This window comes from Fukomys damarensis, unplaced genomic scaffold (genome assembly GCF_012274545.1).
Source record: "Fukomys damarensis isolate Sample0158 unplaced genomic scaffold, DMR_v1.0_HiC HiC_scaffold_24, whole genome shotgun sequence".
In the NCBI taxonomy this organism is placed as follows: Eukaryota; Metazoa; Chordata; class Mammalia; order Rodentia; family Bathyergidae; genus Fukomys; species Fukomys damarensis.
Window position 1 is genome coordinate 46,019,378 of NW_022900936.1, and position 22,042 is coordinate 46,041,419.

Here is a 22,042-nt window from a genome sequence, read left to right on the forward strand (position 1 = left end):
TCTAAATTCCAAGTTCCTGAAACTGAAAAGAAGTGAAAAACCAAGAAAAAGCAGCAAAAGAATACAAAGGAAGCAGTAAATTTTGCATAAAAGATATAGACAGAGCTACAAGTGAATATACTCATAAGCTAGTTAAATTCCCAATTAATAAGAACCAAACTGAATAAAAAAAAAAAATCAGCCTCTGATCCAAGATACTCACATTTGTATAAAACAAAGGTTAAAATGTTTTAAAGGCAACAAAAACATCTTTAGTTCATATAAATAAAGAGTAACATTTTTACTAGGCAGAAATAAGATATTACAAGACATTTCACATTTAAGAGACTTTCTGTGGTGTTCAAATGTATGATTTTACATGTACTGCTGTGGGTGGTAGTTTCACTATTGTAAACTGACAGATATTTATTTTAAAACATTTAAAATTAGTGCATTTTATGTACTTAAAATTCATTGAGAAATGCTTCAATTAAAGAGAATACATGCGATAAATAAATCTATGTAGAAAAATAGCACAGAGAGCATTTGGGAAAGATAATTAATATTTTCCTGTTCTGGTATAAAATTGCAAGTCTACTATCACTGAAAAGAGAATTTCCTACAATTTGTAATTAAAGCTGTCTTTTAAAAGCTATATGGGATAGGAAAATTATAAAATAAGAAAACAATATTTAAAATAAAATAAAAATATTAATTGAAAAACTAAAATATTTTAAAAATTTGTATCATAATATTTTGAGAAGCAGCTCTCTATTACTCAAGACTTTTAGAGACTGCTGCAGTATCTTTTATGAAACTTACCTTTTCTCAACTTACTTTCCTTTAAAGTCACATGTCTTTGTTTCCTCTAAAAAGTCAGTTGTACTGTTCCTTAATAACTTATTAGCCTTTCTTAATAAGAACTACCAATAAATTACTTTTTGTTTTACGTGTTCTTACATGGTAACCTAATTACTAGATTATTTTCCTAAGAGTTTTGGATTCTGCAAATGGGTATCTGGGAAATCCAATTAAAAATTTTTATCACATCTTTACTCTTGGAACAAAAGCTACTTCCCTAGTTTATAACTGAAGTGCTATTTGTAGGAATATTTTTCCTCATTCATTTTATTATTCATTCTCTAAAGACATTATTTTTGTCATTATCCTAAAAAGTCTTTTTTTAAAGGACAGAATGAGAAAATGATCTGAGTCTTTTAAAAGTGTAGGTACATTTTCCAGTCTATTTATTCACATAAGAAAAGGTATAATACAAAAATATACCAACGTATTTTGTTTCCTTCTTTCTTTATAATTCCTATTTTTCATCCATTTTATGCATGAAAAATATTTTATCTTTTCAAATTTATTTCTGTTAATCTCAAGATATCATCTCAAGTACTTTAATACAGTTTTACTTAGAGTCATTAAAATAATAAAAGTCTATTTTTAGTAACTCCCTTTTGGAGCTGCTAAAAGATATTAAGGTGAAACACACTAAAATACCTCAGATTAATTTATATTCTCTGCTGAAAAAAATATGGAAAACTAATTTTAAAAGGATTTCAGAATTTTGCTAGTCAAATATTTTATAATTCAAATAACAATAAAGAGAAAAAGTCATAAGAGAATGACAGCTTACCTTGAAATGGGATTTTAACATACTTTGTTGTGAACTAAAGAAAAAAAGCAAAAAAAAAATGAGTTACTATTCAAACTTTAAAATTTGTTACACTACAAATAAAATGTACATAAAGTGTTCAAAGCTCTTCTGTCCATAAATCAAGAAAATGTTTCACTCTAAAAAATAAGTTTTAGGAACATTTAAGAACCCTGTGTAATGTAATCTGCTCATTATAAAAACCAGTTAAGATTTTACTTAATATAGATTTTTTTGTGTGTGTGTGTGCTGGGGATCAAACTCAGTACTTTGGGCTTTCAAGGCAGGCAGTGGAACCACTGAACTAAATCCCTGGCCCACTTAATATATTTTTTAAAACTGTATTCTGAGTGTTTTTCCCCTAGTACTGGAGACGGAGCCCAGGGTCTTCACACTGAGTTACATTTCCCACCCTATTTTTTTTTTCTTTGAGATAGGTTCTTGCTAGTCTCTAATTTGCCCAGGTGGAGCTCAAATTTGTGATTCTCCTGACTCAGCCTCCCAGAATGCTGGGATTACAAGTGTGCACCACTTATATAAAAGTGGCTTATATTCTGAAATTTTAAGGAAGAAACTCCAGAGATCATACGAAGTAGTTTTCTCAAAAGTTGATAATCATTCTCTTAGGGGGGATGAATTTAGCCAAACAAAATCACAAAAGATACTGAACATGATGAGCATGAATTCAAGGCCAGCCTCAACTAAATAGCAAGACCCTGTCTCAAAACAAACACAAAAAGAAAACATCAAATACACAATAAAATGAGATAATTTTAAGGCCTACTTTATTTACAGACTCTGACATGTAAAACAAAACACTAAGCCAACTGAAATGACCAACAAATGGAAACTGTTAAAAGATATTGCAAACATCCCAAAATGGAAAAGAGAACTAAATTAAATTGTGATAAGTTATAAAATAGTAGGTGTAATAACCTTTTGTTTAGATGTATCTATGTTTTGTTTAAATGTCGCTACCTATATATGTCTATATCTATATCTATAAATGTCTATATCTATATAAAGATAGATAGATAGATAGACATAGATATAGAATAGGGAATGACACACATTACAGAATTAGTAGCAGTTGTCTCTGGTTAAGAAGATTATACAGTATATGGCATTTACATTGCTCCTTTATTCATTTATACTTTGGTTTATTTTGGGGGGGTCTGGTTTATTACTTATAATTTGCCCAACCAAATGTATAAAAAGATAATATATTAATTTAATTGTTAAATATTTATGTTGGATTTTTCACATCTGCCTAATCAATTGTTGCCAAATTTTGCCAGTACAAGAACTCAAAAGAAATACCTGGTTAAACATGAATTTATAATTTTTAAAAAAGAGAAATTCTGAAAAGTGAACAAAATTCTTTTCAAGAAAAAGAATTGTAAAAAATTTTTAAATAATTAAATAATTGTAAAAATACTTCAAACATGCCGAAATCATTAATATTTGAAAATGGGTGATAGGGAATATTATTTTAAACCAAATCATTCTTTTTTTCTTTTTTTTGTACTGGGGATCATACTCGGGACTTTGCACTTGCAAGGCAGTCGGTGGAACCACTGAGCTAAATCCCCAGCCCTGGAGACCTGTTCTTGACCTCACTATGTAACTCAGGCTAGCCTGAAACTCATCAATCCTCCTGCCTCAGCCTCCCAAGTGCTGAGATTATAAACCTGAGCCACCATGCTTGTCCAAAATCACATCATTCCTGAACTTTGAATCAAAGCAATTTTAAGTATATAACAAGCTATCACTGTGTGTAGTTCCTAAAATTTTAAATATCTGTATGTTATGTCTATTGGCATTAGGTCTTCCTCCTGTATGGTCACTAAGTAAATGTTTGCCTCAAATCTTACACTGTGGACTGTCTGGTCTGTGAACCCTTCCCTGATAACTCAGACACTTATAGGTTCTCACTCCCACATACATATACACCCATTTTGTAAATATTTCCAATGTGCATTTTATCATCATGTAAATAACTGTATGTGTGTTTCTTCAATTAGACCACATTTCCTTGAAAGCAGAAACCATGTCTCACCCTTTTTATATCCTCTGCCCTTTTCCCAACACAGTGAAAATTACTGCAATTTCTAGAAAAATATCTAAATTAGACTTCTGCGAAGATGGCAGATCAATATCTCAACAAATCAACCTCCCTAAGGTTCAAAATCCAGACACTGAAAAATAAAAACTTGGGAAAGAAAAGGAGGGAGGTGGATCTCTGGGGCCCAGGAAGCATCTGAAGAGAAAACCAGAGCCCATAGAGAAAGTAAAGAGACAGACCATCACACAGAAAAAAAAGACGGGGCAATCTGCACTTTCAGTCCAGCTCCAGGCTCATGGCATTAGAAAGGATTTAATCTACAGAGACACGATGAGGGCTGGTAACCCCAGAGGCCTTCAGGGAGAAATGCACCAGTAGAACAGAGCAGTGGATGCTAAGTGCTACAACAGCTGATGACTAGCTCAAGTTCAGACAACTACTATACCCTTGCAGAAGGTACCTGGTTGGATACCAGTTTAGGGAGAGGCAAACTAAACCGGAGATTCAGAGCAGCCATGTGTTGGCTTCATCTCAAGGCTCGCAGGGTTGAAATCCCACAGTGACTGAGTGAGGTACAACTGTCGGAGACATCCAGAGTGAGGGAGCTGTCATCAGACTGTCAAGAGACACTCAAGAGTATTGTAGTCAGAATGACTCAAGACCCAATACCACAACACAGTCCAGGATCAGTCTGAACTTCTGTGGAGTTGAAAGCATCAGAATCAGCACCCCATCCTAATCCTATTGCAGGCTTGCTGGGATTATCCAATACTTCGTCCTAATTCTACTGCAGGTTGTAGGGATTACCCAGCACAAATCTGGGCTCTGACTGCCTTCTGTCTACCAACAACAGCAGACCAGCAAGAGCAGAGTTACCCACTGAATCAGAAACTGCCACAAAATTGGAGACCCCAGAAGATAACTACAGGGTTGAAATCATGAATATCTTTTCTTTTTTTCTTTTCTTTTTTTTCCTCTTCAATCTGCTTTTGGTTTGTTGAGTTGTTCGTTTGGGCTTCTTTTTTATTTTGTTGTTGTTGTTGTTGTTTCCCATGAGTGTGAACATGTTTTTAGTTTAGTTTTACTTTGTTTTGTTCTTGTTATTTCCTTCTTTCCCTCTTTTCTTCTTCACAAGTTTTCTGATGCTTGAGTAATCTTCCTTTCTCCTTCAAACTTGCTTCTAATCTTTCTCTTATGTACCTATTTTTTCTCTTATTCCTTTTAAAATCCTCACTCCTTACTGTTAAAAATCACTTTACTGAATGGATATTTATGGTATATAACTGTCTGATTTGCCTTAGATCTTATTTTTGTTGTTGTTGTTATTTCTTTTTGTTTGTGTGTTTGTGTTTGTTTGTTTTTTGGTGTGGGGGATTGAACACAGGTCCTTGTGCTTGCGAGGCAGGCGGTGGAACCACTAAGCTAAATCCCCGGTCCTTGTTTATTTGTTTTAAGAAGGGTTTCACTATGTAATTCAGGCTGGCTTTGAACTCACAACAATTCTTCTGCCTCAGTCTCTCTAGTGCAGGGATTATAGGCATGTGCTACCAAGCCCAATTTAGATCTTAGTGTGTAAATATAAATCTTGTACCCATGGTTAAGGCTGGCAAATTAATATTTATCAGTTTGCCATTTCGTAGTCTGTGCTTGATACTATTGTTATTACTGACTGTACAACTTTAGCCAAAGAGACACAGTTATTGGATCAACTGATCTTGCTTATATGCCAATACCCAAATTGCCTAGGGGTCATAAGCAATACTATACCCCAGTACCAAAGACCTTGATATTAGGCCAACCAGACAGCAACCCTTCATACTTAATAAATTAGGAGACTCTAAAGCCAAAACCCAGGTACACCTAGAAGAAATATCAGAAAATTAATCATTTCCTAAAGAGGTCTTGATACTAGTAATACAGCTACCCACGAAAAGCAATTTACAAGCATCAACACACAGAAAACAAACAAAAAAATAGAAAATGAGAAAACACAGAAGCACGATACATCCCATAACCCCCAACTCACCCAAGGCAAATTAAGGGGGCATCGAGCTGGAAGAATACAAAGCATCCCTGGTGAATTTTATGAAGTGGTTGCAGCAGAAGTAGCAAAACAGATTAATAAGTCTCTTGACAAAACTAAAACAGAGATAATTAAAGAGATGACAACCATGATGAAGTGAATGATTAGTGAATCTACAGTATATACAAATAAAAATAAATAAATAAAGGATTATAGGAAAGACATGGAAACCATGAATGCCAAAGAAAAGAACTAGATTCCATAAAACAGACTCAAACAGAATTTAGGAGATTAAAAATTCTACTTAAAGTATACTCAGCAGTCAACCAATATGAAGACTGAGCATTAGATCTAGGTGACAGGCTTCTGGTTGGCAATCATCAAATGAAAGACCTCTTAAAAATAGCAAGGAACCACAAAAACAATCAATCCAACAGCAGCTAGATGATGCAAAGAAGGCTAATACAAGATTAACTGAAATCAATAAAGAATCAGAAGATAGCACAAAGGGCATTAAAAAAAAACTTGTTCACAGAAGTTAATAGCAAAAAACTTTGCAAGAATGAAAATGAATGTAAGATGCAGATAAGTGAGTCATATAGAACTCCAAATAGTCATGATCAGAAAAAGCTACACCTACACATGTAACAGTCAATATTCCAGAAATTCAATATAAGAAGAGAATATTAAAAACTGTAAGGGAAAAGAAACAAATCACATATGAAGGAAAACCCATCAGAATCATACAAGGCTTCTCAACTCAAGCCCCTTAGTCAAGATGACCTTGGAGTGAAGTATTTCAAGTGCTAAAAGAAAACAACCCCAAATCCAGACTGACGTACCCCACAAAACTATCTTTCAAAATTGATGGAGAAGATATTTCCATGATAAAAAACCTAAAGAAATTCATGACCACCAAAAAGTTATTCATACTTGAGCACTCCAAAAAGTTCTAAGAATCCCAATACAATAAATCTACGAGGCAAAGCAAGCAATAAAACAGAAGGGAAAGAAAGAAATCAATAAAAAGAAAATTATATGGTGAAGATAAGTCAATACATATTAGTTATAACTATAAATGTGAATGATGTAAACTCACCAATCAAAGAAACAAACTGGTAGAACTGATCAAGAAACAAGATCCAATAGTATGTTGTGTACAAGAAACACAAAAAGATGGGGCTGGGGATTTAGTTAATTGGTGCCACAAGCCAAGGTTCTGAGTTCAATCCCTGGTACCAAAAAGAAAGAAGGAAAGAAAAAAAGAAAGGAGAGAGAGAGAGAGAGAGAGAGAAAAGAAATGAAACAGAAAAATAAATTCATAGACTGAAAGTCAAAGGATGGAAAACAATATTCCATGCAACAGCAACCCAGAAAAAAAGAGCTAGTTATTCTATTTGCAGACAAAGTTGATCACAAGCTAAGCCTGATCAGAAGAGACAAAGGCACTACATACTTATTATGGGAACAATCCAAGAGAAAGAGAACAATCATAAATATATATACACCAAATAACTGGCACATCCAACATATAAAACAAATGGATATGAAAAATCAGATGAGCACTAATACAACTGTAATGTGGGACCTCAATACCCCACTACCACAAATAGATCAAAGAGACAGTCAGGGGCCAGGGATTTAGCTCAGCGATGTTTCCACCTGCCTTGCAAGCACAACGTCCTGAATTCAATCCCCAGTACCCAAAAAAAAGACACACAACAAGTATCAGAGCTGAACCAAACCTCTAAACAAATACAATTAGTAGGTATCTATACAGTGCACCACTCAACAACAGAACACACATTTTTTTTCTCAGCAGCACACACGACTTTCTCCAAAATAGACCACATAACAGCTCATAGAACATGCTTAAATCGATGCAAAGGAACTAAAATTATCCCATGCATGTTATCAGATAATAACGTAATGAAACTGAAAACCAAAATGGCAAAAGAAACCACAAAAACTGCATAAACACATGGAAAGTAAATAATACCTCCTGAACAACTAAAGGCCCACAGATAAAATTAAAGAAGAAATTAGACAGTTTCTACAATTAAATGATAATGCCAGAAGAACTTAGGAGGTTCAATGAAAGCAATCCTACAAGAGGAATTTAGAGTGGTGAATTCCTGTATCAGAAAAACAGAGCAAACTCAAATAACCTAATGTTGAACCTCAAGGTTCTAGAAAAAGAGCAATCTAAACCCAAAGTACATAAAAGGAGAATATTAAAAGTTCAGACAAGAAATTAATGCAATTGAATCTAAGAAAGCAATACAAAGAAACAATGAATCATAGTTGGCTCTTTAAAAGGCTAAACAAAATAGACAAACCCTTAGCTAACCTTATCAAAAAAAGGAAAGACTCAAATCCATACAATTAAGAACTAAAAGGGCAAAATCACAATGGATCTTGCAGAAATCCAGAAGATCATCAGTGCATGCTTTGAAAACATGTACTCTAATAAGATAGAAAAGTAAGAAATAGACAGATTTCTGGATACATATGAATTAACAAAGCTGAATCAGTCAAGTAATGTGTATCATTAGTTATGTCTCTGTTGTGTAGCACTCATTTCTCAATAACATTTAAGACATTAAAGAGGATACACTTTTGGAGGTTCAAAAAAAAGCTGAAATCAAGAAGATATAAAAATTCTAAATGGGCTGGGGATTTAGCTCAGGGGTGCACCGCCTGCCTTTCAAGCGCAGGTTCGGAGTTTGATTCCCAGTACCAAAAAAAAAAAATCTAAATGACCCAATATTAGCCAATGAAATTGAAGAAGTAACCAAAAAACTGCCAAGAAAGAAAAGCCCAGATCCTGACAGATGCTCAACTGAATTCTATAAGTAGAGAAAATCCAATGACACTACTCTTCACACTCTTTAATGAAATGGAAAGGGAAGCAATGCTCCCAAATTAATTCCTGGAAGCAAGCACTACCCTGATATCAAAACCAGAGATGAATCCAACCAAAAAAGAGAACTACAGGCCAATCTCCTTAATGGACATTGATTCAAAAGTCTTCAAAATGATACTAGCAAACAGAATATAGCAAATTATCAAGAAGTTTATACACTATGACCAAGTAGGCTTCATCTCAGGGATGCAGGGATTGTTCAATGTATGCAAATCAAGAAATGTAATACACCATTAAAAGAACCAAGGACAAAAACCATATGATCATCTCAATAGAGGAGAAAATGCATTTGACAAAGCCCAACAACCATTTATGATAAAATAAAACTACAGAAAATTGGAATAGAAGGTCTTTATTTCAATATAATAAAAGCCATCTATGACAAACAAGCCACCAACATCATACTAAATGGTCAAAAACTGAAATCCTTCACTCTAAAATCAGGAACAAGACAATGATGCCCACTACCACCACTCTTGTTCACTATAGCTCTGGAATCATTAGCCAGAGCAATCAGACAAGAGAAAGAAATAAAAGAAGTACAGGTAAAAAAGAAAGAAGTTAAATTATCATTATTTGTGGGTGACATGATACTCTAATCAGAAGACACCAAAACTACTCCTAGAATGAATATCCTAATTTGACAGCATAGCAGTATACAAAGTCAACACTCAAAAATCAACAGCATTCCTGTGCATAAATAGCAAATTCACTGACAGAGAAATTAGAGACACAACACCTTTCACAATAGCATCAAGAAAAATGAAATACAAATCAATCTAACAGAAGTGAAAGGCCTATACGTAGAAAAGTAACAGTACTCTCAAAAAGGAGATCAAAGAGGATATCAGAAAATGGAAAGATATCCTTCATTCCTGGATAGGCAGAACCAACATAGTAAACATGGCCATACTTCCAAACCTGTTATACAGATTTAATGCAATCTCGACCACAATACCATTAGCATACCTCACAGAACTAGAGAAAAATGATTAAAATTCATTTGGAACCAGAAGAGAACTAGACTAGCAAAATCAATTCTGAGTAACAAATGCAATGCAGGGTGCATCACAATCCCTGACTTCAAGCTATATTACAAAGCTACTGTGATTAAAAATAAAACAAACAAAAGCAAAGCAAAACAGCATGGTATAGGTCAAAACAATGACCTGAGGATCAATGGAACAGAACAGAAGGTGAAGAAACAACTCCAAGTACACTCAGCTACCTCATCTTTAACAAAGGAACCAAACACATTCACCATAAGAAACATAGCTCTTTAATAAATGGTGCTGGGAAAACTGGCTTTCTATATGCCAAAGATTAATCCTAGACCCATATCTCTCACTACGGATTAAATTAAAATTGAAATGGATCAAAGATCTAAATATTAAAACAGAAACACTAAATCTGCTGGAAGATAGAATAGGTAAAACTCTTGAAATCATAGGTGTAGGCAAAGACCTGATGAACAAAACTCCAATCACTAGAAGGAATTACAAAGAACCAATAACTGTGATCACATCAAATTAAAAAGCTTTTGCACAACGAAAGAGACCACCAACAGAGTAAAGAGACAATACATGAGAGGGGGATTTTTTATCTGACTGCTTCTCAGACAAAAGACTAACATCTAGCCAGGCATGGTGGTGCACGCCTGTAATCCCAGCACTTGGGAGGCTGAAGCAGGAGGATCGCTGTAAGTTCGAGACCAGCCTGGGCTACAGAGCGAGTTCCACGTCCGTTTCAACTATATAGTGAGACCCTGTCTCAAAAAAAAGCAAAACAAAACAAACCCAAAAGACTAACATCTAGAACAAATAACTCAAAAAATCAGGCCCCCCATTTAAATACCCAGTCCCAAAATGGGCATCTGAAATGAATACACACTTCTCAAATGAAGAAGTACAAACAGCAAATAAATATATGAAAAAATGCCCAACATCACTGGTCATTCAAGAAATTCAAATTAAAGCAACACTTAGATTTCATCTCACTTCAGAAACAATAGCTATCATCAAGAAATCAACCAATAACAAATGCTGCTGAGGCTGTGGGGAAAAAAATACCTTCCCCATTGCTAGTAAGAGTGTAAATTGGTACAACCACTATGGAAATAAGTATGGAGATCCCTCCAAAAACTAAAACTAGCGGTTACATTTGACCCAGCTATTACCCTTTTAGATATCTTCCCAAAAGAGTGAAAAGCATACCACAATGACATGTGCACACTAATGGTTATAGAAGCACAATTTATAACAGCTAAATCTTGAAAACATCTCTTATGTCCATCAAAAGGTAAATGAATAAAGAAAATATGTTATTTACATACAATGGCTGGAGATTTAGCTCAGAGGTTCCGCTGCCTGCCTTGCAAGCACAAGGACCCTACTTCGATCCCCAGTACAAAACACACAAACACACACACACACATAATATATACAATGGAGTAGTACACTGCCATAAAGAAAGATAAACTTGAAAATAGATACATCTCCATACCACAGTCTGAAACAAGTCAGATACACAAGTTTAAATATTGCAATGTTTCTCTTGTGTGAGGAACCCACAGTGTAAATAAGAAGCATAATGGAGGATAAATATTCATAAGTAGGAGGAACACATTCAAATGGGATAGGGAAAAAAAGATGGGGGGAAAGAAAAGGGAAAAAGAAGAAAAAAGATGGATGAAAAAGTAATATCAAGATTACATCTGATTTGTTTTCCACACGCTTTTTCATTAGAATAGCTCAACTGAGACAAAACCTAAATAAAACTTCTGGCTTTGCTTGCTTTTAGTTGACTTGAAAAATCACTAATTTTGGAGATCGCACAGTTGCACAATATATAACTGTAAATGACTCCTTTGACTGAAGCTCCATAAGAATTAAAATAAAACTTGTCTTTTGCTCCTGTCTTCCAAAGATGCCTTTTACATCATTTTTATTGTTCTTATTGTTGATGTTTTTCCTTTATATTACTAGGGATTGAACCCAAGGTCCTCATAATGAGCTACATCCCCAGCTCATTTTTATGAGAAAGGGTCTCTCTAAATCACTAAATTTCCCAGGCTACTCTTAAATTTAGCAATCCTATCTCAGCTTCTGAGTGCTGGGATTATAGGCATGCATCACCATGACAGACTTGCCTTTTTCATCATTAAGGGTTAACTACAAGGCTAGCTACTCCTGGGAAAAAGAACTAAAAAGACATGAGCAATGAAACTAAAGATTTAGAGAACCTAGGATATCTGATGGTCTTCTGATAACATCAAAGTTTGGATCAAGAATTTGCTAATCTTATTCTTTAAACATGAAATGAGATTTAACACACAGGAAAATACTTTTTATCTGAAGAATTACATGTACTGGCATAGGAGACAAAAGTCAATTGAGATCTCAAGGATAATATACCAGAAGACAAAAGAAAACACAAGGCCTGGATCAGTGATGGCAAATCTTTCAGAGATCAAGTGCCAAACTTCAACCCAAAACCCACTTATCACAAAGTGCCAACACTGCACTTAAATCTGAATACTGCGGTTTTAATTTAGAAAAAAACAACTCTACATTAACATCTTTTGTCTTAAAAGAAAAAAAATAACATGCCGTTATGGTTTATATCTAGATGTTCTGCCGAAAACCTCAAGCAGTCATGGGTGGGGCTTTCTCAGAGGCAGCAGGATCTGTAGTGTAAGATGCTGGTATTAAGAGAGTGTGATTACTAAACTAGTCCACTGATTGATTTACCATAGTTCTGGGTATGATAATGGGAAGGATTATAGGTGGTCTGGACAAAAATATAAGGGACAGAAAGAGGGCTAATGTGTCACTTGTCTTCTTCTTCTGCTGCTGCTGCTGCCTTTCTTCTGCTGCATCCTGCTTGCTTGCTGCCTTCTGCCATGCCATGGACTGTTTGTCCACTCTGATTCCCCTTGCCATGCCACCCTGCCTCGGAGCCAACCAACTATGAACTGAAACCTCTACAAACTGTGAGGTAAATAAACCTTTCTTCCTTTAACTTTGGGTTTCCAGTATTTTGTCTCAGCAATGAAAAAAGTAATTAAGACACAGATGGGCCTTAGGTTTGCATCCACTGCCCTGGATGAAGACCCTGCTCAAACCACATCTCCCTGTCCTTTGCCTCCCCTGCTGCCTTAATTTCTTTATAAAGACCCTCTATTGCCCTAAATTCCCTAAGGTGGTCTTTGTTGGCAAATGACTCCCTTCTTCGGTCTACTAGCTTTCCAAATATACCTTGTTCCTTGTCCCAACTTTTCGTCCTCAAGTCAAGGGTTTTTTCCAAGTGGCAAATAAAAAGACTTGATTGAGTAACATAGATCACTGAGCAGTAATTTAAGATTTCAGAATAAGGAAATGAAAGACACATTGCAAATTAGGTATAACAACTTTCAACATATCTTAAGTGTTCTGTGTAAAAGTAATCTCAAGTATTTTCATGTACACACACACACACACACACACACACACAAAATTGAATGTCTTAGATCCAAAATTCTAAAAAAAGAAAAAAAATACTTACTGTTATAGAACCTTTAGAAGTTCCTTTTATTTTACCAATGTACACAGAAGTAAATATAAAATCCAGATGCAGATCCACCTCATTATTAGGTACAATACAGGAAATGTTTTCCATAACAGGATTATATGGACATAATTCAGATGATGTCTAACAAAGAATAAATTAAAAAATGCATATAACCCTAAGTATTGTATAAATGCTGAAAATTATTTACCAGGTCAAATTCTTTAAATTATTATTAACAAATCTGTGAAGAATTTTACATTGATCTTAATGTGAAGAAATAGTTATCTAAATTTTTTTTTCTGAAAAGGTATATGATTTATCTTGAGAAAAAATCAAATCCAAAATTAATTTCATAGGTCTAAATTCCAAAAATATAACCTCTTCTGCATCAAAGGCACGGTATCCCAACTCAGTATTACCTAACTGGCTTTATTCATTTTTAACTCAACAGAAATAAATTTAGATTTATATAGCACTTTTAAAATGAGTTCTTAAAAATAGTATGATTATTAATCTATACAACTACTTTATATGTAGAGGGATTTCCCTCCCATTTTATAAATAAACTTATTAGACGACTGAATTGGTTAAGTAACCTGCCTGAGGTCATGCAGTTAATAATCAAAACTAAGACTCAGCCTATGGGTTCTATGTCACGTACTCAATCACAAAGTTATTTCCACCAACCAAAATAATGCTCTTGCTATATTACACTATCAGTGAACAATGAAGGGATACACAGCTTAGGGCACTTGTTATATAATAACTATATGCTTTATTATAGATTCTACATTTGAAGGTAGCCAACCAGAAATGGCTCAGATTTGCCTAAAATTTCAAATATGATACCATTTCCTCTGAAATAACTATGCAATTCTGCTTTTAAATAATACATAATAAGGCAGTACATTAGCAGCTGTCTCCCATAGTCTCTTCTGAATTTTATACTGCTTTCAGGGGATTTTTTCAACTTGTCACTGCCACACTATTCCTTTTTATTACAAAAGATCTAATGAATTACTGTTAAACCAATCATATATGTGAGTTCACTGCTCTTCTAATAAATGTGATCAACTCCTATCTAAAACATATATAATATCATAATTAACCCAGATCACAATTCTACTTATCTACCTAGTAGAACTGCTTTGTTATTCTCTTCTTTTATTGCTTACAATATACCTTCTCATTACTAAGTAAAAAGGAGAATCAAATCAAAGATAGGTAGTTCCACTCAAACTGATTTTTTTTTTTAGTGATAAAATGAGAAGTTTGTACAAAAACAAATTCTCAATAGGCCTCACATTTTGTAAAGACTGTCTTTAAAAATGACAAATCCACATTTCTCATAATTTCATTTAAAATTAGTAACAAGGGGGTAACGGAAATGCAGTATTCTAGTATTATAAGATTCTGCTTTTTATGTACTGACTGGTCTTCTGCACTGCTTTGCTTGTTTGTTTGTTTTTTTGTTTTTGGTACTGGGGTCAAACTTAGGACCTTGCACTTGCGAGGCAGGCACAGTGCCACTGAGCTAAATCCCCAACCCTTGTGCTGCTTTGCTATGATCATAAATTATATAAATTCTATGAGATGCTATTTTCTACACAATAATTTTACACTTGCACTGTGAATTTATATGCTGCCGAGGTAACCATATTCAGCTACAAGTTTCAACTTATTAACAATCCAACTTTTAATTATGTCTAAGCCATTAAATAGGCTATTGACCCAAGCTGGTAGTTATACTTCAGTAAAAATTCAGAATACAGTTGCTGAGTTGATCACTGCATCCAGTACCAACTGCAAAAGAAATATCCATGAAACAATAATCATACCATCAAATCAATTTCCTATATGTCATGGTTTAGCTCTAAAACAGCGCCCAAAGCCTTCAGTGTTTAGGAGAATGGATTACGGAGGCAGTATGGGTGACCTGTTACCAGGTGGGTCTGGTTGGAAGAGGCAAGCCACTGTGGGTATGGCTTGAAAAGATTTATTTCCACTCCTTGCTTCTCCCTTAATTCTCTGCTTCCTGTCTGTCATGAAGTGAGCAGCTTTCCTCCACCAGATACTTTCACCAGGCCTTCTTGCCTTGGAGCTGGCCAACTATGGACTAAGAACTATTTATCTGCTTATTAAAATTAGCTAAAATAAGCCATTCCTCCTTTAATTTGCTGATGTCAGGAATGGTGCTCCACCACTGAGAAAGTGACTAGGACAATACATCTGACTAAATTTATCACATTCCAAAATAACAGCCTCTGATATTATTCAAATGCAAGCCAATGGAAGTTTAACATAATTCCCCAACTGTGTTAACTAATAATCTTTCCTCAAAAATAAAATAAAAACAGTCTAATAACATGAAAACGAACTGACAAGAAATTATTTGAATCTTACTTTAGGCTTACTGTCTCTAAAGGCTATACTGTAAATAACATGAATAGATGATGTTAAACTGATACATTTCCATTACTGTTTTCTGTAAGAAGGAAAAGACAAGGGACTCACCAACTTTTGTAGGATTCTGACACTACTACAATTGCTTTCATAAATTATTTCACTTTACTATTACAAATAATCTTATAAATTAGATACTATTATTCTGCTAACACATGAGGAAACTAAGGTCAAAGTAATTTACCCAAATGGCAGAACCAGGAATTGAACACACACTGTGTATCTCCAGAAGCCATGTTATTTCTTCCACATTATAATACCTTAATGATATATTTGTAAAAGGAACAATTCTAAGCAGCCACAGTACTCTAAGACAAGGCGAATACTAGAAACTGTTTTAAATTCTTGAAAGTTTTTGATAAAATAGTTATATGTCCAATGAGAATGATAAAGAAAATTCAAGTCTTAGAATAGACTGGTTACAATATTCTACTTTTTAAAACAAATACTAGTTACTAACCAATAAATATATTTCATTCAGTCAATGAGAAAGCAGAAACAAATTACCTGTCCAGAATTACAGGTAACCAGGGGTAGTTCTGACAGGGGTGATTCAGAAGTATTTTCATTTTCATCAGTGATCTCATAGTTGTGTTTAGGTTGTAATTTAAGAATTCCTGAACTTTCCTGTTCAATGGGTCCTTCTTCATCACTGGAAACAACAACTAAAACGGAAAAGATATTTTAAATGTGTCACAATAACCACCATCAAAAAGAAAACTTTCAAATTAATGCTATGTACCTTTAATAATCATGCTAATTTAATCACCACTATTCAATTCAGGAACTAGCCTGTTTCTCATTATGATTTACACTAGTTCTACTCTGTGTTTCCCCATCAGTGCTATTATCCATTAATCACCTAATACCTCACCTTTCAAAGGATTACCACCTTAAAAACAGATAAAGCCATAAAGAAACTTGCTGCAGTTTAGAGGTTAAATATCCCTCAATGATTCTGTGTTAAAGGCTGAGTCCCCAAGATGGTGCTACTGAGAGGAGGTGGAACCTTTGAGAGGCGAAGCCTAGTGAAAGGTAAGTCACTGGGATGTGTCCTTGAAGGGGATCTTGTGACTCTAGCCTGTCTAGTCACTGCCTTTGCTCCATGGCTCATAAGGGAGTTTGCTTCACCATGCACTAGCTGCCACTGCCATCGGGCGTACACACCAAAGGCTGAAAGCAATTAGTCTCAGAGTAGCATTTACAAAACCTGTGAGCCACAATAAACATTCTCTCTTCACAAGTTAATTATCACAGGTATTTTGTCACAGTGATGGAAAGCTAACTAAGACAAGACCTTAAGAATAATTTCTAGTTTTAATAATGTATTTCACCATCACTCTTAATTGCACTTTAAGTCCTGACACATTTAGGCACTTTGTTTTTTGGTACCAGGGATCAAACTCAGGACCTTGTGCTTGCAAGGCAGGTGGTGGAAACACTGAACTAAATCCCCAGCTAGGCTTTTCTGGAAGAGGGAAATGAATTGCTGGGAAAGTAAAATTACTTGCTGTATATCCTTAGGAACCTTTGTGAGTGGATTAAACTTAACTGTCAACTTGACTGACTTGAGAGCTACGTAGGTTAGTAAAGCATGCTTCTAGGTGTGTCTGAGAAGATCATGGAAGTGCCCTGGGGTATATACTTGGTTCTGGCTCTGTTTCTCTGCTTTATTTCCAAACCACCATAACCTAAGCAACTTTCCTCTGCCATACCTTCTGCCATGATGTTTCTGCCTTGGAGTCAGCCAAGCATAGACTGATGCCCCTGACCCTGTGAAGAAATATAAACCCTTCCTAGATCAGAGGAGATAGGGCCCAGACTTCATGGAGATGAGAAGGGGTCTGGGGATGAGGAAAGACAGGAGGGTAGGGAGAAGGGGAATTGGAAATTATTAGAATGCAATATCTACAGTGGTACCTGGATTCACAAACGCTTTTGTTTACAATTTTATTCACAAACAAAAACATTTGGCAAAATTTTGTTTTTCATTGCTAACTTAGTATTGGGTGACAAACATGACTGCAGCCATCTTTCCCACACAAATACAACCTTGGCCATCTTTTCCAAAATCATGAACCAATGCTGGATGTGATGGCACATGCCTATAATCCTAGCACCTAGGAGGTAGAGGCAGGAAAACTGCTACAAGTTCAAGGCCAGGTTAAGCTACATAGTGAGTTTAAGGCCAGTATGAACTACATAGCAAGATCCTGTTTCAAAAAACAAAAGCAAAAACAAAAATCATGAACTAAAATATCACTGTATATGTACCAATTTCCCAAGGTTAACATAATTATTACATATCACAAATACATGCAAATAAAATAGAAACTAAATAAATTATTAAAAAATAATTCAACAAACACTTTCTCCTTTAAGCAGTATACATCTGGTATTGGGCCCAAGCAATGAAAATCTAACTAGTACATTTTACCATGTGATAGAATATTCAAAAAAACTTACTATGAATTTACTATACCAAAATTAATTATATTACATGACATTTAACAGATTCATCAACCAAATCTCAATAATAATGATCCTTAGAGAATCTTAAAAACAGAGTCAATCTGGGCATGGTGGTACATGCCTGTTATACCAGCACTCTAAGCAGAAGCAGGAGGGTCACAAATTCTGGGCAACTAAACTTAGCAAGACAATGCCTCAAAATAAAAAGTAAAAGCCAGGTGTGGTGGCGCATGCCTGTAATCCCAACACTCGGGAGGCTGGGGCAGGAGGATCACTGTGAGTTCGAGACCAGCCTGGGCTACACAGTGAGTTTCAGGTCAGTCTCAACTACATAGTGAGGCCCTGTCTCAAAAAAACAAAAATAAATAAATAAATATAAAAAGTAAAAAGGACTGGGGATGTGGCTCAGTATAGCTCTAGAGTCAATATGCAGTACTGTTATATGGATAGGAGAGAGAGAGAGACTGACTATTGGCTAGATCACTCTGGATTACTCTGCTTGCAAATACTCCGCTTATTTACTAGAATGATATTACAAGTTTCCTGAAAGAAATTCCAAAAACCTCAGGACATTTTTCTTAAAGTTAACATATTCCACAGGGATACTGTTAACAGCTTATTGCTGTAGTAAAATTTGTTTGAGAGGACAGGGGAAAAAAACTAAGCACAGAAAATGAAGTGCCTCTACAATCCTCCTGTTACTTACTTGGTTCAGCTGAGATCAACGATTGGCTTCCTTCATTGTGTCCACTTAGGAGAGGCTTTTCTATTGTATTCAAATTATTCTCATCCTTCTCAATCAGAGAAGAAATCTCCACTGTATCACTGGAAGTAGAGCTCCCCAAAGTTTCAGTGGTTGAATAAGCAGAGACACTTTTGGAGGCAGCACTCAAACCCAACTCCTGACTATCAATTGAGGACAATTTAGTAAAATTACTTTCTATAGGTTTAGATGTAATTTCTTCAAGCCATGCTGGGTCCTGATGATAGTTTTTACTTGACTTTTCAAACTTGGTGGAAACTGTTGACTCATTTTCCTGTTCTTTCTAAACATAAATAAATGTATAGAAAAATTAGCATTTTTCCAATTTATCTTCTTTAAAGTACTTTAAAGGCTTAAACTTCTAAAGAACAATATAAAAATAAAATATTATATCACTTCTGTAACTATATGGATAGAAAAGTACACAATTATACTATGTTGTAATTGGCATATCCCCCAAGTATGAAGATACAGGATTTGGTCTGTCCAACCTGATGCCTAAGCAATTTTTCACAGAGTAAGACAGAGAGAGAGATGCCATCTTTACAAGTGGTTCATCCATGATCTAAGTCAACTTCAGACACAGAATTTTTTAAACATTTTTATTTTTCAAAAGTAATGAGGTCATGTAGCAAATTACTTTGGTAACAAAAGCAAAAAAATAAATAAATAAAACTCAGCAGGATAACAACATTAAAAATTAAATACTGCCTTCAACCTATCATTGTATAAGTCTAAATCATATTTGTATTTATGATACAAAGGCACTACAAAGACCTAAAATGGTTTGTGAATCAAAAGGATGAAAAGTTGTCTCCTTATAGTTTTAGTGTTACTGATGACTCATAGGTAATATGTGTATTAAGCATGGAAGTTACTTATAATAAATTCCCTCACTTGATAAACATAAGCTTAATGAATTTGGTAAGTCAAGTGCTACTGATAAAAGAAATCTGATAGTAATTATACAAAGCAAGTAAAAATAACAAGTGACTGAGAAGTATATGATTAATTTAGTTAAATTTTTTTTAAATGTCTGAAGGACATATACCAAACTACTAAGGAAAAGTAATGTCAGGGAAAAAGCAACTTTAGTCTTTTTACTCATTTGTAATATTTGGAATTTGTTTCAATAGTTCTTTACACATATTTTTTAAAAAACAAAGCATGCAAAGAAACAAAAAAAATCTGAAAAACACAAAAGATAGAATAGCAACTCATTTTCATCACACGTAAAATTATTTCCTATTACATCTAAATACTTCTACTTACTGTTTGTCTTGTTGATTCACCCAAAGAAGTAGAATTACTAGAATCAGGTAAATTACTTCTAAGCCTTTTCTTTGTCTTCCTGGAAATCAGAGTGGGTTCCATTTTTGAGTCAGAATATGTAACATCCATGTTTCTGCTCCCCTCTTCAAGATTATCACAATCTCTACTTCCATTGTTCAGGTCTTAAAAAACAGAAGAAGCATAAATATGGCCAAAAAGTGCAAAAGGATCCCTTTTGGGGGAGCTCAAAAAAATCACCAAAATAGCTATGCTCTTCCAAAGTTCATTAAAACATCGTTAAATTCCCACACTGACACTGGATTAATGTAAAGGTATATTCTGCATGAATCTGTTTATACAAAGTAAATGTTCAGTTACATAATAGATGTGAGGCTAGGAAAATACATGGAGAGGGAGTGTTGTTTTTCAGAGTGACCAAGAGACAAACTCTGTTTTCCCATTTGCTATTAACACATTTGAAATTAATACCAAAAAAAAGAGCTTTTAATAAAGTCTGGAAAATTCATGTCTTAAAAAATGCTTCAACGATTCAATGTGATTTTATAAGCAATTTTTTTGTTTTTTGAGAGACAGGGTCTCACTATGCAGATCAGGCTGGCCTAAAACTAACTGTGGAGCCCAGGCTGGCCTGGAAGTCATGGTGATCCTCCTGCCTCAGCCTCTCAAGTGTTGGGATTACAGGTGTATGCCACCATCCCTGGCCACTAGTTGTCTTTTTAAAAATGTAATTTAAATAAATACATTTATTTTTTAAGTAGAAAGGGACTATAATTTGAAAGAATATTGCATTGATTGCTGTTTTTTTTTTAAAGGAGTCAAAATACCTTCCTTAGTAGTTGACTATGATATGTGATCCTTCACAAGGCCATCAACTTATTTAACAGTTTCTTCTTTTAAATAATCAAGACCTGATATTCTAACTCTTCAATAAATCCACTTCTTCTCACAAAGAAGACAGAATATGTAACGTCCTTGTTTCTGCTCCCCTCTTCAAGATAATTACTTAATGAAATACCACTTTGAGTTTCTCTGGCCAAAAAACGTATTTGAAAAGTGAGGGGTAAATGAGTATGGGAGAAATCATCTCTGCAGACTGGACTAGGGCCAAACAAAGAGAAAAAGAGGGGAAAAGCAAAAATAAAAGTACATGCTGAGTGCGAGAAACGTGGTGTGTGCTATTATGGAAGCTCACACATGACTGAAGTATCACTTTGAAATCCATGCAATTAATCACTAAACATTAGTACTTCAGTTATCAAATATATGCACTACACAGAAATACCTTCTCAAAAGGGGTCTATTTAAATAACTGAAAGTTACCCTAAATTACTTTGCTTTCAAAATCTCCATCATATGAATGAACACCAACTTAAAGTTTACCCACAGCAAGTCACAAAGCAGCCTTCTTTAATTCATAACTTTCCTTTACCTAATACTGATGGCACGACCCTATTCATTCAAAATTCTTCAACAATACATACCTCTTTAAACTATTATTTATCTTACTCTAGTTCCACAAACTCAATAAATAATAGCTATGATAATATTTCTATGTCATTCTTATAAAGGATGGTACTCAGACAGGATTAAAACTCCAAGACAATCAACTGCCTTTCATTTCCAAAGAAAATACTCTACTCTTTCACTCAGAAAAATAAACTCCCAAATCAACAACACAAAATTTACAAAAGCATATTAAATTTTATTTATAATATTTAAATTATAAAAGTAAATATAATTTCTAAACAAATATCACATTACAATGTTTAACCATAAATAATATAGTAAAAAATGATAAAAGGAGGGGAGAAAATTTATTTTATAGGAATTTTCCTTTAAAATTTATCTTC

The 22,042-nt window shown here is 34.5% G+C and overlaps 1 protein-coding gene across 6 annotated transcripts in view; it reads right to left on the bottom strand.

Moving 5' to 3' along the window:
- Positions 1–22,042, bottom strand: part of Senp7 (SUMO specific peptidase 7) — a 163,832-nt gene that overhangs the window by 33,999 nt on the left and 107,791 nt on the right. For all 6 annotated transcript variants that reach the window (XM_033768182.1, XM_010614766.3, XM_010614749.3 and 3 more), the window contains 5 exons: positions 20,172–20,353; positions 18,843–19,182; positions 16,172–16,329; positions 13,196–13,342; positions 1,622–1,655 (listed from right to left, as the gene is read on the bottom strand). In XM_033768182.1, coding sequence (XP_033624073.1) covers positions 1,622–1,655; positions 13,196–13,342; positions 16,172–16,329; positions 18,843–19,182; positions 20,172–20,353 — 861 coding nt within the window. The remainder of the gene's footprint in view (positions 1–1,621; positions 1,656–13,195; positions 13,343–16,171; positions 16,330–18,842; positions 19,183–20,171; positions 20,354–22,042) is intronic.